This window comes from Cariama cristata, unplaced genomic scaffold (genome assembly GCF_000690535.1).
Source record: "Cariama cristata isolate BGI_N322 unplaced genomic scaffold, ASM69053v1 scaffold19491, whole genome shotgun sequence".
Taxonomy (NCBI): domain Eukaryota; kingdom Metazoa; phylum Chordata; class Aves; order Cariamiformes; family Cariamidae; genus Cariama; species Cariama cristata.
The window spans coordinates 1-18,815 of NW_009600032.1; the positions used below are offsets into that span (position 1 = coordinate 1).

Below are 18,815 nucleotides of genomic sequence, written 5' to 3' on the forward strand. Positions count from 1 at the left end.
CCTCGGCGTTATGTTCGCTATTGCAGACTTGGGTTGTTAACATCGCTAAAGTAACCGTAGAGTTGTTGAGCTTAAAATTATTGTCATATCTTTAAATTTTTTTATTATGCTTTTATTGGAAGCATTGAAGTTATTTTAAATTATCTTATGGGCTTTGCATTAATAGCTCTATTAAAGCAATTGCTGCGTTAAAGCAAATATTAAAAATATTTTTGTGTTTAACATTCGCATTCTCAAATGTTACTTTAAAAAACCCCACGTTTACTATAGTATTTTTATTATTCAGACTTTAGTCATACAGATTTTTAGTATTAACGGTTACTTATGTCTGGGAGAGGCAGGAGGCTGCAGGGTCACCCCAAGACATGCTGTCCTGGGCTGCTCTGTTGCCCACTGACCCTGGCAGAATTAAGTAAAAAGGCAAAAATTTCATAGTGTTGTTTCGTAAGTCAAGGAAAATTACTGTCACAGCATAGTAGGCACAGAGTTATCTGGTCCCCACTTTCATGGGTTTTTGCCCTTACTGATGCTGTGGGATGTTTTTTTTTGGCTAGGGCTGGGGGTTGTGTTTGTTTAAAACAGCTAAATCTAGTATGGTTTCTGATAACCTTGTTAAGCAGTGTGCTGAAAATAATCCGCCTGGCACAGGTGAGTAACCAAACACATGCTTTCAGATGAAGCAACACTGAAAGGAATTGATGGAAGTAATGCCCTGGTCCTGCCAGCAAAAAAAGCAAAGAAGAAGAAAGTAGCATGTGTTGTGCAACAACAGAAGAAACCCCTAAGCAAGAAACAGAAGAAAAACCTGCAGAAAGTTTTAGAGCAGAAGGAAAAGAAAAAACAGGTATGTTGCTGCTTGCTGGCAACTCCAGCTTTGTGACTTCTGTTAAAACAATACAGTTAATTTAGTATCACTGTATGCAAAAGGTTGATGTTTACAAGCAACTGTTGAGGTTTCCCTTGTGCTGTGATGCTGGCATTCCCCAATATGTGATGCGATTGTGTTACTGGTGTGAAAAACCAGGGGTGGGGTGACCGCTCTGCAGTGCCAGAAGGCAGTTTCGGGGATGTCAGCTGTCAGGGGCATCTCAAGGACACACAGGTGCTGAAGTTCCAGCGTTTATGTTACAACAACATTAGCCATCCCTTTGGATGTTTTGGCAAAAACATGCCACCACCTGTGGACTCTTGAGTGTAACTCAAGTGGGGAAAAGCATTCCCCTCCCTCTCAATGGATCAGGTGTTGAAGGAACGCACCATTTGTGGGTACTGGTTCCCATTCACTCCATGACCCTGACTGAATAGATGAGTGTTGTAAAATACATCACTAGCAGAGTAAATGACATTATATTTTAAAAGCATTCTGCGAAACAGATTGTATGAGAAACTTTGTCCTGCTCCAAAATACGGAGCTTGATGCACCCCTAACTCTGTTACTACTGATGCTTCTGAAATATTTATTTCCAGCTCTTGTATATTTTCTGTATGCAAATGCAGCTTTTCTGTCTTCGTAAAAGCTTTCCAGGCAAAATTCGTGTTTGTTTTAGTGCCTGAATAATGGCTTTGACAAATGAACTCTATTTTTGGGAGGCAATTTAAAACTGTGGTTGTCTGACCTCTTGCCAGCGCTGTGTCCCACGTGAGAGAGTTGAAGGGAGGCTTCCACTGCTCCAGCCCTCACTCCAGCATTTTAGTTCAAATCCATTTTCTTGGCTGTTGTTTGAAGGGTACAGCTGAGCTTTTCATTGCAGCGATGAAGGGTCAAGTCCGCGTTTCTATTTTTGCTCTAGTGCAGGACTGAAATCTTCATCAGGGAGGACTGACCACGTAGCAGCAGGAACATCTTTACAACTTCACAGCAAGATTTGCTAGAGCACGCCCTTTAAAACTCAAGTGCAAATCTTGAAACGAAATTGTTTCCTGGTGAGAATAAGCACTGGTTTTTGTTGTTTTTCCCAACTAGCGAGCTGAGTTGCTGTGCAAGCTGAATGAGGTCCAAGCTTCTGAGGCAGAAATGAAACTTCTGTACACTACTTCCAAACTGGGTATTGGGGAACGCATGTATCAGACTAAAAGGTAAAGCATTATTTGGGAAGAACCATTCAGGTTTGTCGCTGCAGTCGAAAACTTGACAACCACCTTAGCTTTTTTTGCTTGTGTGTTTTTTTTTTTCTTCTTACTGCATACAGATTCTTCAGAGTAGATGGAGTTAAATAATTTTCTGTTTTTATCTGATAATATGGTAGTTATTTTCTTGTTTGACTGACATCCTCTTGAGAGGATGTTAGTTAAAATAACTTGATCTTCCCTTTCATAAAGGACGAGGTGGGTGGCAATTACATCTGTATACTCTTATGAATTATGCTAAACTACGTAATTGGTGGATAAATGTTTACTTTTTTTGTATTGGAAAACATCGACTGATGCAGTCTTTGGTTACTGGATTTATCAAGAGCTGCATTTTGGCAGAAGTTGAAATAAATTAAACTACAAAGATGTCTTCTGAAGAAATAGGTAAATATCAGCATAGAGTGTGCTTAGGTACAAATCCAGCAATCAGGTCAACCGAGGCTTTACCTAGCAGAGTTGCAAAAACCTCCAAGAATGGAGATCCTTGGAGAACTGGGTTAACCTCTCTGGGTAACATCTTCTCCTGCTACACTACACCCAAGGTGTAGTTTTCTCTATTTGAGTAGAATCTGGGTTCAGGCTCAGGCAGTGACTTTTGATGGTTTGTGTGGAAGACACATCTGGCTTGAGGGGGGAACATTGCCCGAAATGTAGTTCCCATGTTGGTGTTTTGTTCTAGGATGATGCAGGAGCCAGGGACTACTGTACCTGAAAAGATCAGGAGCATCAGTGGTGCAAACAAGAGAAGACACAGCTCAGATTCAGAGTCGGAGCCTGAAGAAGAACCCAGTAGCTCTGAGGAGGAGAAGGAAGAGCAGAAACAAGAAATTGAAAAGTCCTCAGCTGGTGATTTGAATACTGCTGAAAAGCGAGCGGAGGATGTGAAGAAGGCAGTGACTAAGCAGCAGCCTGCTGGTCCTAGTGTGCCGGTTTGCCAGACAACCTCCCACAAACCATCTTGCAAACCTGCGGTCTTCATTCCAGTGGACAGGTCTCCTGAGATTCAGGTGAGGCTCTGTGAAAAGTAAAGTGCTTGTCAAGAGGGTTGGAAATTGTGGTATCTTCCATCAGATTAGGTCACTGCAGACACTATAGCGTTATCTTGTCTCTTGCTAATACTGCATGGCAGCAGTGTGCGCTTAGGGTCCTTGTTCTGGCAAGTTGTACACATACATGTCTGAGCTTTAAGACTGTCTAACCTATCAGAAGGAAAACTAGTTTTGGTTTAGGATATAAGCATTTGTCTTTAGTTTTAAATGTAGAATCTATTAGCAGTCTTTTATTGTTCTTCGCTGGAAAATCTTGTGAAGTCACTTTAGCTCTCTGTTATGCTGTATCTTACGCTGGGTAATTTTATTGTGTTTGCTGTAGGTAGGGTGTTCTGTAGAAACAGGAAAAGCTCTGCATGTGTCTGAACAGATAAGATAGTTGTGAAATGAGTTTTTCCTTGAAGTGCTATATTAATAGATTCAAGGGACTCTGGAGTTTCATAAATTAAAGTGCAGGGCTTGCCAGCTGCTTCCTGGGAAGCTGTTCTGATGACTCTAGTTCTTGGACATGCTGGTGTGATATTAGCTGGTTTAGAGCTTTTCAAGCCACAAAGCTTGCAGAATTCCTTTTTGTGGTTTTGTAATCTAAGAAAGGTAACAGTTTTCAATCCTGGGGAGAACAAAAAGGGAGTGAGAGACAAAACAGTGCAACTAAAATAGGTGTTTCATATTTAGGAAGCAAGACTAAAGCTTCCAATCCTTGCTGAAGAGCAAGTCATCATGGAAGCCATTAATGAGAATCCCATGGTGATCATATGTGGAGAGACGGGAAGCGGTAAAACCACACAAGTACCTCAGTTTCTCTATGAAGCTGGCTATGCCAGGTATGAGTCTTCTTTTATATGCAGCAATTGTAATTAGAAAAATTCAAGCTGAGCTCAGTCACTTCTGATTTTGTTTCTTTTCTCCTGATACGGCTGAACTGAACCTGGTCTTTTCTGTGCAGTGGTAGTGGCCATGTTGAATGGACTTTTTAAAAATCTGAAAGCCATAAGACTGACTTGCAAAAGTCTTTCCATGTAAGCAATCTTCTGAAACCTCTAAGGCAAAACTTTCCTTCAAAGCCATGACCTGTTTGTCACAGAGGGGCTTTATTGCCTGCCCATCTTGCATCGTTTTACCTCTGCTTGCTGAGGTTTTTACCTTTGCAAGAAAATGTGCGTATTTCTTAAGAACATCTTTGAAAATAGCTGTGGCTCGTCTGGTGCTTTTGGTAACATTGTTAAGACCGGGCACCTCATAAAATGCCTCTTGCGAGCTGCATCAGTGTGCATCCGGCTTCTGTGCTCCTGCTGCCCCAGCCTGAGTTTCTTCTGAAATGGATCCTGTTGCCAGAGGGATGTCCAGGGAGGCTGGAGTTCGGTGAGCTGGAATTGCAGAGACATTTGCAGAAAAATTCCTGTGATGCATGCATCTTCAGATCAATGCAATAGAAGGGTAATCCCAAAGCTTCCTTTCTGTCTTTTTCTTCGAACTATAACTAAAAGTGATACTGTGTGAGTGATGCTACTTAATTTAGAACCATTGTGCAGAAATCCTGTTGTTGTCTTTCTAACGAGCTCTTTAAAATAAGCAGCCAAACAACCCCTCCTTTTCTTTCGTTCATCCCTTTAGTTCAAATGGTACTATTGGGATCACCGAGCCTCGGCGTGTGGCTGCAGTGTCCATGTCCCAGCGAGTCGCTAAGGAAATGAACTTGTCACACAGGTGAGGAGAAAAAAAAGCTGAGACCTTGCTGGGAAGATAACGCTTAGATGCTCTGTATATGTCATAGGCTGAAATCAAGACTTGTACATTGCTTGTTCAGTCTTTGGTGAGGAACTGTGGGAAAGTTACTTACAAACTCCTCTCTGGGGTTGTCTGTAAGAAAACATATGCAGATTTGTTGCTGCTAATACTTACAAGTTACTCTGAGCTGATGATGTGCTTTTTGTCTTGTCTTGGCATCAAAGTCTTAATTTGGTTAGGCTGAAGGCTACCTCCTGGTCTGAATGTGAATTTTCTGTTTCTCCTCATGCTTTTTCTTGTGGCTACCCTGGTATTTCGTCACAGAGTGGTTTCATATCAAATCCGATATGAAGGCAATGTTACAGATGAAACACAAATCAAGTTCATGACAGATGGTGTGCTGCTGAAAGAAATTCAGAAGGTAAGTTGCTTTCCTCAGTGTTACAGAAAGGAAAGTATTTTGTATAGCTAGGAAGAGAGGCCAGTTGCTTTGCATGGACTTGTCCCAGACCTTTCAGAGCAAAATCCCTTTCAGCACCGGAGATGTATTTCATCTCAACGCTTTATATTTCTGCCTTAAACGTTACGTTACATTATCTTGCTGTGTAAAATGGGAGCAAGGAAGAGACTCGGGAACTAGGCTGCTTCGTGTAGGCTAAATGCATTAAACAGTGCTCAAATATGTGGGAGAGACTACAGCCATGAGCATGGGGTGGTCAGTGTTTGTGTAGCTGTAGGTTGTTTTGGCTAAAAGGTGTCCTTGGGTGAGGCTTCATGTGGTGAAATTGTTCTCTTAGGACTTTCTGCTTTCAAAGTACAAAGTCATTATTATTGACGAAGCCCATGAAAGGAGTATGTACACGGATATCTTGATAGGCCTCTTGTCTCGCATCGTGCCTCTTCGCGAAAAGGTAAGAGAAGCAGTATTTATTGGATGCAGATGTGCTGGGGAGGGGGATGTTAAACATGAGGAGGCTCTGTGGGAGGAGGGACTCTGTGATGTGGAAGTTGATGGAAATCTGACGGAAACCATGCAATAATGCGCAGATAATGTGTGTGTCTTTCCGTATGGTCAAAGAAGCACAGAGCCTACAAAAAGGGGGAAAATAATACATATCAGTACCAACAGATAACTTTTCAGGCAATATCCAATTAGTTTTAGACTTACAGTGCCATGAGACATGTACAGATAATTAAAATTAGCAGCCTGTTGGAAAGCAAAATGCTTACTATTGCCCTGGAATAAGCTGCCAGCAGCGGTGCCTAGGAGGAGAAGTTTCAGGGCAGACATCGTGAAGTGTTTGGTCCTGACTGATGCTGGGGGCTGGGGCTGGTGGACTGCAGGGCAGTGCTTGGCATCTGTGTTTGTTTTACTTATAGATGGAGAGAAAATGTAGTGGTTTAGAGGCAGGCCTCTGTCAGCATCAGGATTGCCAGTGTGGGTTTTTGTGTATTTTAAGATACGTTGCATTTGAAGCTGTGCGTATCCTCTGTCACTTGACACAATGCTTTTGTCTCAGATTTTGAGTGCTTTGCTGCAGAAACTTGTGTCCAGTCCTGCTAATAGCTCTGCGTTGTGTGCTGTGTAGCTTACCTGCCACATGCTTTCAGGCACATAATAACACATTTGTGTCCCTGCAGAAAGGACTACCGCTGAAGCTGATCATCATGTCAGCTACCCTTCGTGTTGAAGATTTCACCAATAACAACAGGCTGTTTTCTGTCATGCCTCCTGTTATTCAGGTATTGTTCTCCCCAGTGGGATCTGCGTCTGATGTAATGGCTGAAATACAGTGAGAGCTTCTTTTATAAAACCAATTAAAAATGGGGGCACTCTGATATTTCCAGTTGATGCTGAAATGTTTCAGATACCAGTTTAAAAATAGTTATTTTGTTTAGACTGTTTTTTGGAGGGGGACTTGGTGTTTTTCTTTCTACTTTGATCAGAAAAGTGTCCCAGCAGAATCTGTTTATCTTGGAAAAACTGTAAGTTACAGTTCAGGAGAACTAGAAAACCTCAGTTGGAGTTGATGAACTGAAAGAGAGAAGAGTTTTGGTTTCTAGCTTGGTTTAGTGGTGTTCAGGGTAGACAACACTGATAAATTCTGTGAGTCCAGTGTTTTGTAGGTTACCAAAACCAAGAGCTGAACAGCAATATAGGGTGAGATTTTTCTTGTTCTCCCATGAAAGCTGTAATGATTGTGCTGGAGTTACGACAGCAAACAAACTCTTTTTTTGTATTTCCTCTCTAGGTAGATGCAAGGCAATTCCCTGTAACAGTTCATTTTAACAAGAAAACCCCCCTAGATGACTACAGTGGGGAGTGCTTCAGAAAGGTGTGTAAAATCCATCGAATGTTGCCCTCAGGTAAGGTCACTGCTGAGAACCTCTCAAATTCTTTACACTTAGCGTGTCTAAAGTTTTCTGGGTTGGGTGTTTTGGGGGAGCTTTTTGTTGTGTTGTTTTGTTTTGGGGTGAGTGTTTTTTGTAAGTTGAACATGGGACTGCAATGATGTATAGTATGCTTTTACTTAGGAGGTTTTCCTTGTGAAAATTACCCTTCAATTAAATCATAGTTACATCAGCATGCTTCTCGAGGGAGTAGTAGAAGACAGATGGCAGTCCAACACCCAGTTCTTCCTCGTTACTTCAGTACATTTGACCTGTCTTTTATCAAGAACAGGATCTGAAGTTTTCCAAGGTGAAATACCTATGCTGAGGTTGAGAGTGATTTCTTCTCTTGCAGGTGGGATTTTGGTGTTTTTAACAGGCCAAGCAGAGGTTCACTCTCTCTGTAGAAGGCTAAGGAAAGCCTTTCCATTCCAAAAAACCAAAACTGCAGGTAATGCTATAGAATAAAGGACTGTTAAACTTTCAGTTTATCCCACTGAGAAATGAGCTTGCTTTGCACCTAAAAATAAGAGCTTTTATTTAGAAAAAAACCCAACAAGAGTTGGGGAAAGGGTTCTTTGTGGATGATTTTCATGACGTAATTGTTAAGTTTGTGCTGTTGTGAGTCTGGGGAAAAGGTTTATGTGTATGATCCTTTCTGGTTCCCAAGAATCCATTGCAATTCTTCACTTACTCTGTTGGTTGTGAATTAAAGTGGAAATGCTGCTGCTTGTTGGTGACTTTATTTTCAGGATAGTGGAATTTCCCAGGATGACTTTAGAAAGTCAGATTCTAATATAGCTCAGCTAATCATCTTCCTAAACCTCAAGGCATACAGTTGCTGTCTGTGCTGCTCTCATTCCTCTGTATGGTTCGTAAATAGAGTTATAACATTAAACTTGTGTGTCCCCTCTGCCTTCAATATGACTATTTGCTGCTTTCACACTGTGACACTTTTTGAATCCCCAAAAAGATGGGAGCGGGACCATACTCTCCTCACTACCTTTTCCAAGAGGAAAGCATGCTCAGCTAACAGTAGTTCCACTGGCTGTTTTTGTAGGAGGAGACAATGACAGAGAAGAATCAGTGGAAGAAATCAGAAAATTTAAGAAATCGAGAAAGCGGAAGAAAGTTATGGTAATGTGTGATGGCTAGAATTCCTCCAAGAGACAGGAAGGAGCAGGTACCTCCCTGCAAAACAGTACTCCTCTGTAGTTGTGTTTCTCAGCAGGCTGTTTTAGACTTGCAGGAAGACTTGTAGCCTACGTATGTCCCCTCAGGAAATCCAGTAATACTGCCTACACTGATAACTGCTGCATTGTGAGCAGCAGAGTGCTCAAATATGTCACTGGATGTTACGGGCAGGAGATTGATTTTGGTTGAATACTGACCATTAAAACTTTAATGGAAGGAGTTCCAGACTTGCTGACTCCAAAGCTGCTTCCCATCTCATCATTTGTTACCCAAAATTGGGACTGATGTATCTGTGATGGAGGATAGCATTTGGCTTCCTCTCAAGTCCTACATGTGCTTTGTTAGCAGGAGATCTTGATGTTACAGATATACTGTTCACTGCCATTGGATCCTGGTAGCTGAAGGGGCCTGAAGTAAAGAAATTTTACCCTTTCCCACTGTCCTCCAAGTGAAGAAGCTTGGCTTGGCACAAAATGCTGTTTAAAATACTTGAGTTATTCCCCCCTGACTCTCACAGTTGCCAAATGCTGAACCTGAGGCTTAAAATACAAATGAAATCCCTCGATCCCTCTGTCACCTTCAGGTCAGCAAATGTTTGGACTAAGTGCTTAGCTTTGCTTTTAAAGCAATAAAAAGTGCTGTTTGTGTCCCTCTGTAATGCTCCATGGTCATCTTTCCTGTCTTTCTCAGACACTCCCCAAAATTGATCTGGACAATTACTCTGTTGTACCAGTGGATGAAGGAGATGAAGACAGAGATGCTGAAACAGATGATGATATTGCAGGGTCTGATATTGACCTTGATTTAGGAGATGGAGACTCAGAAGAAGGTTTGGCACTTAGGAAATCTATCTCCTGTCAGCTGTCAAATGTGTGACATAAGCTTGTTGTCCTTTGCTAAACTGGTGTGATAACATAGCAGACCTGTGTCATGGAAAAGCTATTAAGATTTTCCAGCTTCAGCTTTTGTACCAAATACTTTACTGGTTTTAAATGAAGTGGTGGTTGTGAAGATGTGGTTGGGACTAAGCCTGGAAGTTGACTTACTGTGTATTTAATAGTATTGGTTTGTTTCCTCACAGATGAGAAATCTGATTCGTCCCTTCCACTCTATGTGCTCCCGCTCTATTCTTTGCTAGCACCAGAGAAACAAGCAAAGGTAAAGGATTTATTGTCGCAATGAGTAAATGATCCTTATAGATTTGTTGTGATCATTGTCTAAACTCACATATGCTTTGTGAGTTAAAATTTCCATCTTGGACTGTCCATCAGTGCGCAGACTTGAATGGTCCAGTGGGCAAGTTGGGATGGGCTCGGAGCAGGCCGTGCTTGGACTGGGATGTCCCTAATGTGCTAGCTCAGCAGGTTGGGAGAGATGAAAAGCAGCAGTCCTGCAGCATGTTAAAATTAGTCATGGCCCCAGGGCATGTCGTGATCCTGCTGCCAACAGGCAGTTCGTACAAATGTTTGCATTGCCTGTCGGGCTTTGGAGGTGGCAGCAGTATGTCTAAATACGGCTCAACACTGGTGTCTCCTCCACCTGGAGCCCCTGTGGGTATTTCTGGGGGATTAAGTGAGCTGGATAGAGAGCTCCAGAGCTGGAGACAAAGAGTTAAGTCTTTGATCTCACTCTTGGGTTTCACCTGCAATGCCATGTGCATTGTCATCCCTTTGCATCCCATCCAAGTTGACTGCCTGTCTTTTTCTGTTGTTGGCAGTGCGTTTCACATGCCCATCTGTTTCTTGTAGGTATTCAGGGCTCCTCCTCCTGGCACGAGACTCTGTGTTGTAGCCACCAACGTGGCTGAAACATCACTTACCATCCCAGGCATCAAATATGTGGTTGACTGTGGAAAGGTCAAGAAACGTTTCTATGACAAAATTACTGGGGTTTCGTCTTTCAGAATCACCTGGATATCTCAAGCTTCAGCTAACCAGCGGGCAGGTCGAGCTGGCCGGACAGAACCAGGGCACTGTTACAGGTTAGCTACCTGCTGTGGAGAGGATTAGGAGAAATAAAAAGCCCAACGAGTGTCAATGTGAATTTGACAGCTTCCCTTGTCCTGCTGCCCCTTTCATAAGGACCTAGTGCAGCTTGAAACATTTTGGTTTTGTCTGCTCTTCATTCAAATAGGAGAGGTGAAGCCAAACGTGAACTGTCACTGATGATGTTAGTTTGACAGTTTGGCCTCTCAGAGGCCTTTCTCTTTCTGAAAACCCTTATTTTGGTGGTCAGACTAGCATGGATTCCACTCCAAGCCAACTTTTTATGAATTAAAGCAGTGTGCCCCAACCGTGTAAATAGTTACATGGTAATGTAAATAGTAACCCACAGCTGCCTAGTTTCTTATGCACGAAAAATTGGCAAGGGATTTATGTTTTGAGTTAAAGTTTCTTTTAAGTCTCTAAGCAACACTTCTGGTCCACTAGGTTATATTCTTCAGCAGTCTTCATGGACTTCGAGAAATTTTCTGCTCCAGAAATAACAAAGCGGCCAGTAGAAGACTTGATTCTGCAAATGAAGGCATTAAATATAGAAAAGGTGAGGAGTAAATTAGCTTTATGCTACAGCACTCATTAAAGTGGTTGCTGCTAGGAGCCAGAAACAAACATGAGTATCTTTTATCATAATTGCTTGAGGCTGTGCCTCATGTTAGAAATTAGGATCCTGGGACTTGATTTTGGTTCTGCAAATTGCAGAAGCTGCTATGAATTCTTCCAGGTCTTATGGTCATGTTTGTTCAGGTAATAAGAGCTTTCTTAAATTCTTAGTAGTGAAAAAAAAGCCTGGTCCAAACAGGGGTTGTGTTTTGGAGATACTTGAGCACTTTCAGAAAGCACAATGCTTAAAGTTAGACCTTAAAGCAGCCTGCTCTAGGCGGTGCCTGGAGTCAGTGGCAGCTAAGGATGATGCTGGTATTCCTGTTTCCTAATGTTTTTGTTCTAAGTGTTTCCTCCCATTATATGTCCTTTCCTCTTGCTCCTGGCAAACATCCTAAATGTCTTTATTTAGTATATGTGAGCAGAGGGGAGGGTTTCACTCCCTTCCAGGACTTCTTACTGCATTCGAAGTCTGTTTTTCAGTGGGAGCCATGTCAATGATGTACTGAGAGGTATTTTCTCTTGGTGTCTGTAGGTAATCAACTTCCCGTTCCCAACACCACCTCCAGCAGAAGCACTTGCAGCAGCTGAGGAGTTGCTGATAGCCCTGGGTGCCTTGAAGGAACCTCCTATGACAGGAAGGTAACGTCTGTCGTCCCCCACAAATTTCTTCTCAGCACTGCTGCTCGGCCTCCGCTATTGAGGCGGTAGGCACTGCTGTCCTTCCCACCTGCTTTTCCATCTTGACCCTCACATCTGAGAGTGTGCTTCTGTACAGAGACTGGCATTGTTTTAACAATCTGGTTCACCTGTGTTTGTTTTACTGGCCCTGGGTGTGTCTGGGCAGGGAAAGACTGTGCTAGGAGTGTGCCATGCAGGGCAGGTGGGAGCTGCATGAGGAAGAGGAATGTTTCCCCTAGCTTTTGGTACCAGCACATGACAAAATCTGAGAAAACAAGTTAATTGGGCTGCCAGAACCAGAAACACAAGCTTCTTCTAGTGCAGAAGTTACTTCATTATATGACTTTTCTCTTTCTCCCCCAGGCTGAAGCAGCAGCTGGCAGCGAAGCTAAGTTGCCCTATTAGTCCCCTGGGCAGAATAATGGCGACTTTTCCTGTAGCTCCCCGCTATGCAAAGATGTTGGCGTTAAGCAGGCAGCATGACTGCCTGCCATACACCATTACCATAGTGTCTGCAATGACCGTCCGGGAGCTTTTTGAAGAGTTTGACAGGTGAGTGAGTTACCCTGACATCCTATTTACAACATGCATCACTTTGTCACAGTTGGTGCCTCTCTTACATTGAGGCCTCTCTGCATGTAAGCACAATACCTATTTATGCTGTTTTGTGTTTATTTTAGCCCAGCAGTAAGTGAGGAAGAGACGGCGAAACTGAAGGGGAGAAAAGCAAGGCTTTTACAGATGCAGAGGATCTGGGCTGGGCAGGGGCCGATGCAAAAGCTAGGAGACCTCATGGTGATGTTAGGTATTGCAGACAGCAATTTCCCTGTGCTCTTAACTTCCATTCTGTTCTCCCCATCACCCTGAGCTCTCAGCTTTTATACAACCAAAGGCATCCTTGTGCTGTGGGACGAAGTCCAGCAGTATGTTTTCTAGGCTGTTCTCTGTGCAGCCTGCCAGTGTCCCAGGCTAATGATGAGTGGGAGCTGTGATAGGCATGCGTTGACTACGACAGTACTGTCCCACAGTTGGTTTAATTAGGAGAGTTGGTGTGCTAAGTCATTTTCTCCACCTAACTGTTCACTTCCAGGAGCAGTGGGGGCCTGTGAATATGCTGGGTGTACCCGTAAATTCTGTGAAGAAAATGGGCTCCGATACAAAGCCATGCTGGAAATCAGGCGCTTGAGAGGGCAGCTGACAACAGCAGGCAAGTGGGGTTTGAGAGGAATTGCCGTGTTTATTCTCTTTTGTGGGATGACAAATCAACTGGGCTGTTTGTTGCAAGCTTTTTTTTTTTCCTATTGAATCTTAACTCACCTTTTCTTCCCCGCAGTGAACTCAGTCTGCACTGATGCTGGTCTCTATGTTGATCCAAAGATGAAGCCCCCAACAGAAGCTCAAGCAACTTACTTGAGACAGATTGTGCTGGCGGGGCTGGGGGATCATGTTGCCCGAAGGGTTCAGGCAGAAGAGCTCCTGGATGAGAAGTGGAAAAATGCCTACAAGGTAAACGGCCTGATTTGTGTGACTAAATTCCTCTTCCCCTGTGTGGCAGAAAGACACTCCTGTGCAAAGTCTGGGCTTCTGGCTGGATGGCGGCATCGGGGCTGCATGTGCTGGCTTTCTATAATTTCTCTCCATAGAATTTTAAGTTTCCAGTGTTGCGATTTCCCAGTCCTGACCTAGGAATTGCTATAAAAGAGCTACGAAGTAGCATTAGTCCATCTTGCAAAGCACATGATGGCTCCAGAGAAGGTTAAGTGGAAAATTATGGGCTTATTAAAAACCTCCATCACTTAAGGAAGCCATATAAATGTACATCAGAGAGAGATTAGATGCAATTAAGAAATAGGGTTGCCAGTAACTCATCTTACTGTGCTTCAATCTTCTGTGCTTTCTTAAAGACTGCTCTTCTGGACGACCCAGTGTTCATCCATCCAAGCTCCATCCTCTTCAAACAACTCCCAGAGTTTGTGGTGTATCAAGAAATTGTTGAGACTACAAAACTGTATATGAAAGGTGAGACTGCTGTGGTCCCTACTTGTTCTACCGATACGGTTAGGAATTCAGAAATGCCTTAGCAGAATGCTTCTCTTGCTGTGGTGGCTGAGCGCACTCCTTACAGAGTGGTGGTGCCTTCTGGGATTTGTGTCGTTATGCTTTCTAGATCTGGATTGGGGAAAAATTGACCTAGTTTATTCTTTCTCTAGCAGAATGGGCTGGTGCAAAGCTCAGCTTCTGAAATAGCTGCTCTACACCAGCCCTGTCAGCAATAGCTACCTATTGCTGGTCTCTGAACAGAAGCACGTAAAAAAGTTGACTTGAAAAATGAGAGACAAGTAAATCTGTGGAGATAGGATCCTGTCCATGCACTGTACTCATGGGACTGGTAGTGAGTGGTGGCTCTTGGCAGCACGCCTGCACTCAGTTGTGTGTTTTCACTCCCTAAGGTGTGTCCGCAGTTGAACCTGAGTGGATTCCTGTCCTGTTGCCGCCATACTGCCACTTTGGGAAGCCTCTGGAAAATCCTCCTCCGTCTTACTGCCCTGAAACAGGCCGAATTCGATGTCACAGACCAAGTGTCTTTTGTAAGTGTCTTGAAAAGTGTCACTCAGTAGTTTTGTCCAAGAGCTGCTCTGTAGTTATTGTAATGCTGCTTTTAACAAGACTGTCAGCAGACCAGAAAGGTCAAGCTCAGCTTGGACTGTTCAAAGAGCTTAACAATGGTTTGAGTAGCTCCATGGGATTCATAGCATTCAAATATCACCATCTTCCCATTGGCATGGGCATTTTATGCCCATCTGCTCCCCCTGTGAAGGGGCAGGGCTGACTGGGTGGTGGCAGTGTCCTCTCCACTTCTGTTAGCACCTGTGTTGTCACATCTCTCTTGGAAATGTACCCTCCTCCTTGAGCATTTAGGAGACTCGGTGTGATCTTTCTTCCTAGATCGAGTTAGCTGGCAGCTTCCTGCTGTGGAAGTTGATTACCCAGAAGGTATTGATCGCTACAAATACTTTGCCAGGTTCCTGCTTGAAGGAAAGGTGAGTGTGTTCCAGCTGCATTATTTCCTTGATGTTACCAATTATTTTTTAGGCAAGTTTTTGGAGGAGACGAGCCTTGTGGCTTCTTTCTTTGTGTGCATGCCCATTCCTTATAACTTGCGGGCGGCTGGCGGAGTTTGCTGCAGTTGGTGGGGAAGGTATCTTTAAAATAGGAAATAGCATGAAAATCAGCATTTGGGTGATTTAAGTCCTGTTTTTGCAAAGGAAAAAAAGCTATAACTCGTGTCTTTGTCCGTTCTGAGACACAAGAATCATCTAGCAAGCCAGTCAGGACAAGATTGGTATGGAGACATGGATGGGAGAGAGATGGTAATAGGGGATATGGGATGGAAATGTATAGTAGTCCAAGTTCACTGATTACTGTCGCCACAGAACAATTGACTTACCTTGTTCATTATGTACTTGTTACTATAACAAATCTTGCAGGTCATTAAAAAGTTGAGTTCTTATAGCCAGTGTCTGCTGTCCAGTCCCCTCATAATGCTGAAGACATGGTCCAAGTAAGTTGTTAAAAACGAACTTAAGTTTTTTGTCTCCATCGAACACTTTTAACTTCCTTTTAAATTAAAAATATTCAATGCTGGGAAGGGTGTTCTAGATAGTGATCTTGGCTGTAGCCACAGGGAGAGGAAAATGAGTTTTCTTAACAAGAAAAATTGTGTCTCGAGGATTGGGCCATTATAAGGGCAGTATGGAAGAACAAACGCAACCTGCTGGTCACACTGACCTCTGCGGGCTGCTTCGTACAGAGAAATTGCTCACACGTGTAAGAAACTGTCAAATGAGCACTACTGCTTTCCTTGCTTTTCTTTACCATTTGGCCAATCATACCGTCTTTATTTCTTTTCAAAAACATGTTTCCAACATACCATGTTTTTCTTGTGGGTTTGATTACATTTCTAGAACTGTGACCCTCAAAAGGACTGTCAGCTGTTGCTTCCCTTGCTATCCCCCCGGTGTCCTCTCTTGTTTAGCGAAGTAAGCTTTCTCTGAGTCTTCCAGGAGTTTTCATGGAGTTGATAGATGCAAGGATTTTGAAAGACCTTGTTAAAGGTGACTGACGTTATCTGAGGGTCCTACAGTTATGAAGTGTTTCCCTGGTGTAGTCAGTTCTGAGTTCAGCATGGGACCTATGGATTCCCTTTAGCTTTACTGTGTGCTGTGCAGGTGCATAGCAGACAACTTCCTGCTGTCAGGAACAAGAGCAACCTGCTGCTGCTTTTAACAAAAAGTTATGGTAAGGGGAAGAAACGACTTCTAGTGAACTTTCTTGAGCAAATGACGTGTCTCTATCCAGAGGTCATGTGTTTCTACAGCTATATTGAGCCTTTTAAAAATATTAAAAGTATGAATTCAGAAAGGTAACATAAATGCCGTAACACTTTGCTAAACTGTGCTAATGAACATTGCTTTATTGCACCATTTTATTTTGGACTGATTCAGACTTCAGCCCAGGACAGAGTCCCTCCTGCAGGCTCTCGTTGCAGAAAATTGTGATAATCGTGATGCTTTACTGGCTGCATGGAAAAAAAATCCTAAATGTAAGTGTTCTGCTTGCTTAATTATTAGTCATATCAGTGCAGACCTTGGAGTACCTCAAGCACCATTGAAATAAAATTTAAAAACTGGATGATTTCACTTGATAAGCTCCAAGCATTTGCTGTTTTCTTCGCAGAAACAGTAATGTTCTGTGTTTGGTTCTTGTGAAGAACTGGAGTTCCCTGTACTTTAGAAAGCAACATTTATTTGTGTTTTAAGAGATTATTTTTTCCCTGTAGTTCTAACCACAGTTAAAATATTTGGTTTGGGCTTTTGAAAAATTAGACTATGATGGTACAATGAGTGGATACAAGAAACTTTTTTTTTTTCCAGATGAAATGGATTTTGTTCAATATCAGGGTACCAGGTTATAAAAGTCCTTTATAGAAGCAGCAGCAAGATGATGCAGTGATGGCTTTCACCGTAATTCTCCCATACTTGATATTTCTATATCTGCATACGGGTGTCCAAGGTGCAACACTGCCCCAGTGATGGGAAGTTGGTTGTTGCTCTCAGCCTGTGAGCAGGGTGATGCCACAGGGCCTTTTCTTTCCAGCAGAACTGCTCCAGTCCCTGATTCCTGTAGCTGTCTAATAGCTCCTGTCTTTAATTCCAGATTTGCTCGCAGCCTTTCGGCAGTGGATCCCTGAAGCTATGCATGATGATCTAGCCAAGAAGTGGCCACCAGTAGCACTGTGAAGTACCTGACTCTGTTCTTGGTGGACTCCTTTTCTCCAAGGTGTTTCAAGAGCTTGGGTTTCCTTGGAAATCTGGTGACACAGATGGACTTGCTAACCATTAGTCTGATTTTCTGGAAGCCCTCTATGTTCCCAGAAGCCCTACCAGCAGTTTCGCTGGTATTTTGTAATATTAATGTTCGGATAATTTTATCCATTGTATTTTACAGATTGTTGTTTTTATCTGAAATTTCTCTCTGGACTATATTAGTCATACGGACTATAATAAATATGTATAGTTCTTGATTTGGATGGGAGAAATGTTTTCTATGTAGGATGCTGCCATAAGCAGAATTTCAGACCTTTGTGGACCCTTCCTCATGCGTGACTGCAGATCCAAACGCAGACTGAACCTTTGGTCCTCATGGTGGGTTGACCCTGGCCAGCAGCTCAGCAGCACACAGCTACTCGCTTGCTCCCTATCTCTCTGGCAGGTCAGGAACAACAAAAGTGAGAAAACTCGAGGGTTAAGATAAAGAGAGTTTAATTAGCGAAGGGAAGAAGAAGGAAAAATCCAAATGATGCAAAAGTGATCACTTGCCACCTCCCACACAACGACCAGCTGGTACCTAAGGATGACATTATAGGGCATGCACTATCCCTTTGGCCAGCTTGGGTCAGCTGTCCTTGATGTGCCCCCTCCCAGCATCTTGCCCACCCCCAGACTCCTCCTGGGGGAAGCAGGGTGGGGAGGAAGAGAAAGCCTTGACGCTGTGCAAGTACTGCTCAGCAGCAGCCAAAACCCTGCTATGTTATCAGCAGTGTTTTAGTCACAAATCCAAAATAGCAGTGTATGGGCTGCTATGAAATAATCGACTCCAGCCCAGCCAGACCTAGTACAGTTGTTGTTGTTTCCTTTCCTGCTTCTCTACTCACTTGCCATGAGTATCCATTCATCTTGTTTTCAATAATTTTTTTTCCCAATCTTTCCTCATACCTGGCTGGGTCCTGCGAGCACTTGCATCTCCTGGTGCCTTTTTTTTGTAGAGTTTGGTGTTTCTGAGCCTCCCTGTGTTTCATGGGCTGGAGCACTTTTGTGAGCACAGCAGCTTTTAGGAAACAGGACAGACTTTAACCGTGCAATCTGCTGATTTTGCAGCAAGAAATTTTGGTAGTCCCAGAAGAAAAGGTACAGCTGGAGTTTACCTTCCATTTCACCTAATATTTTCCTCCTTGGTAAACCCTGCACTCACTCTGTGTTAATTTGCTGTTGCTTGTAACAAGGTCTGGGCAGTGACCCTCTTCTCCCTGGGTTCTGGGGGAAGCTGGTGTGACCCAAGCACAGAAACTTCAGGGGCTGCAGGCCAGGACACAAGCAAAAGTTAAAAATACCTAATGCTGATGAAACATCAACTTTTGGTTTTGAGCAAGAAAAATTCCATGTTGTAGCTGTGTGTTTATAATGTAAATGCTGCAGTAATCACAGGCAGGAGGGACTCTTGCCTGGGCTCCTTTCTCTAGTAAGAATTGCAGCAGAAGTTGGCAAACTGCTCTGTGCTTATGAGAGGGAAGAAAAAAAAAAGAAAATGTCGAGCTCCTTTGTAAAAGTGGGTAAGAGAAAGCAAACATAACCGGCCTCACAGAGTGGGGCGAAAGGAAGGAAAAAAAAAAAGAAAAAAAAGTGGAGATGCCGGGGATTGAACCCGGGGCCTCATACATGCAAAGCATGCGCTCTACCACTGAGCTACATCCCCGCCGTGTACC

At 43.2% G+C, this 18,815-nt stretch overlaps 1 protein-coding gene and 1 non-coding gene across 2 annotated transcripts; one reads left to right on the forward strand and one right to left on the reverse strand.

Annotated features, from left to right (window-relative positions):
* The first annotated feature begins 664 nt into the window (after positions 1 to 664).
* Positions 665 to 17,073, forward strand: DHX37 (DEAH (Asp-Glu-Ala-His) box polypeptide 37). The gene is made up of 26 exons (XM_009709902.1): positions 665 to 844; positions 1,964 to 2,076; positions 2,810 to 3,137; positions 3,855 to 4,003; positions 4,794 to 4,886; positions 5,232 to 5,328; positions 5,705 to 5,818; positions 6,549 to 6,650; positions 7,160 to 7,274; positions 7,654 to 7,749; positions 8,359 to 8,435; positions 9,183 to 9,321; positions 9,574 to 9,650; positions 10,241 to 10,473; positions 10,922 to 11,033; positions 11,628 to 11,734; positions 12,137 to 12,325; positions 12,454 to 12,578; positions 12,864 to 12,980; positions 13,107 to 13,279; positions 13,678 to 13,792; positions 14,224 to 14,361; positions 14,720 to 14,814; positions 15,262 to 15,335; positions 16,279 to 16,376; positions 16,991 to 17,073. The coding sequence occupies exons 1-26, from the start codon at positions 665 to 667 to the stop codon at positions 17,071 to 17,073; spliced, it is 3,339 nt and encodes a 1,112-aa protein (XP_009708204.1).
* A 1,660-nt stretch (positions 17,074 to 18,733) lies between these two features.
* TRNAA-UGC lies at positions 18,734 to 18,805 on the reverse strand. Its single transcript has one exon. It is a non-coding gene; the product is annotated as a tRNA-Ala (tRNA).
* Between the last annotated feature and the right edge of the window lie 10 nt (positions 18,806 to 18,815).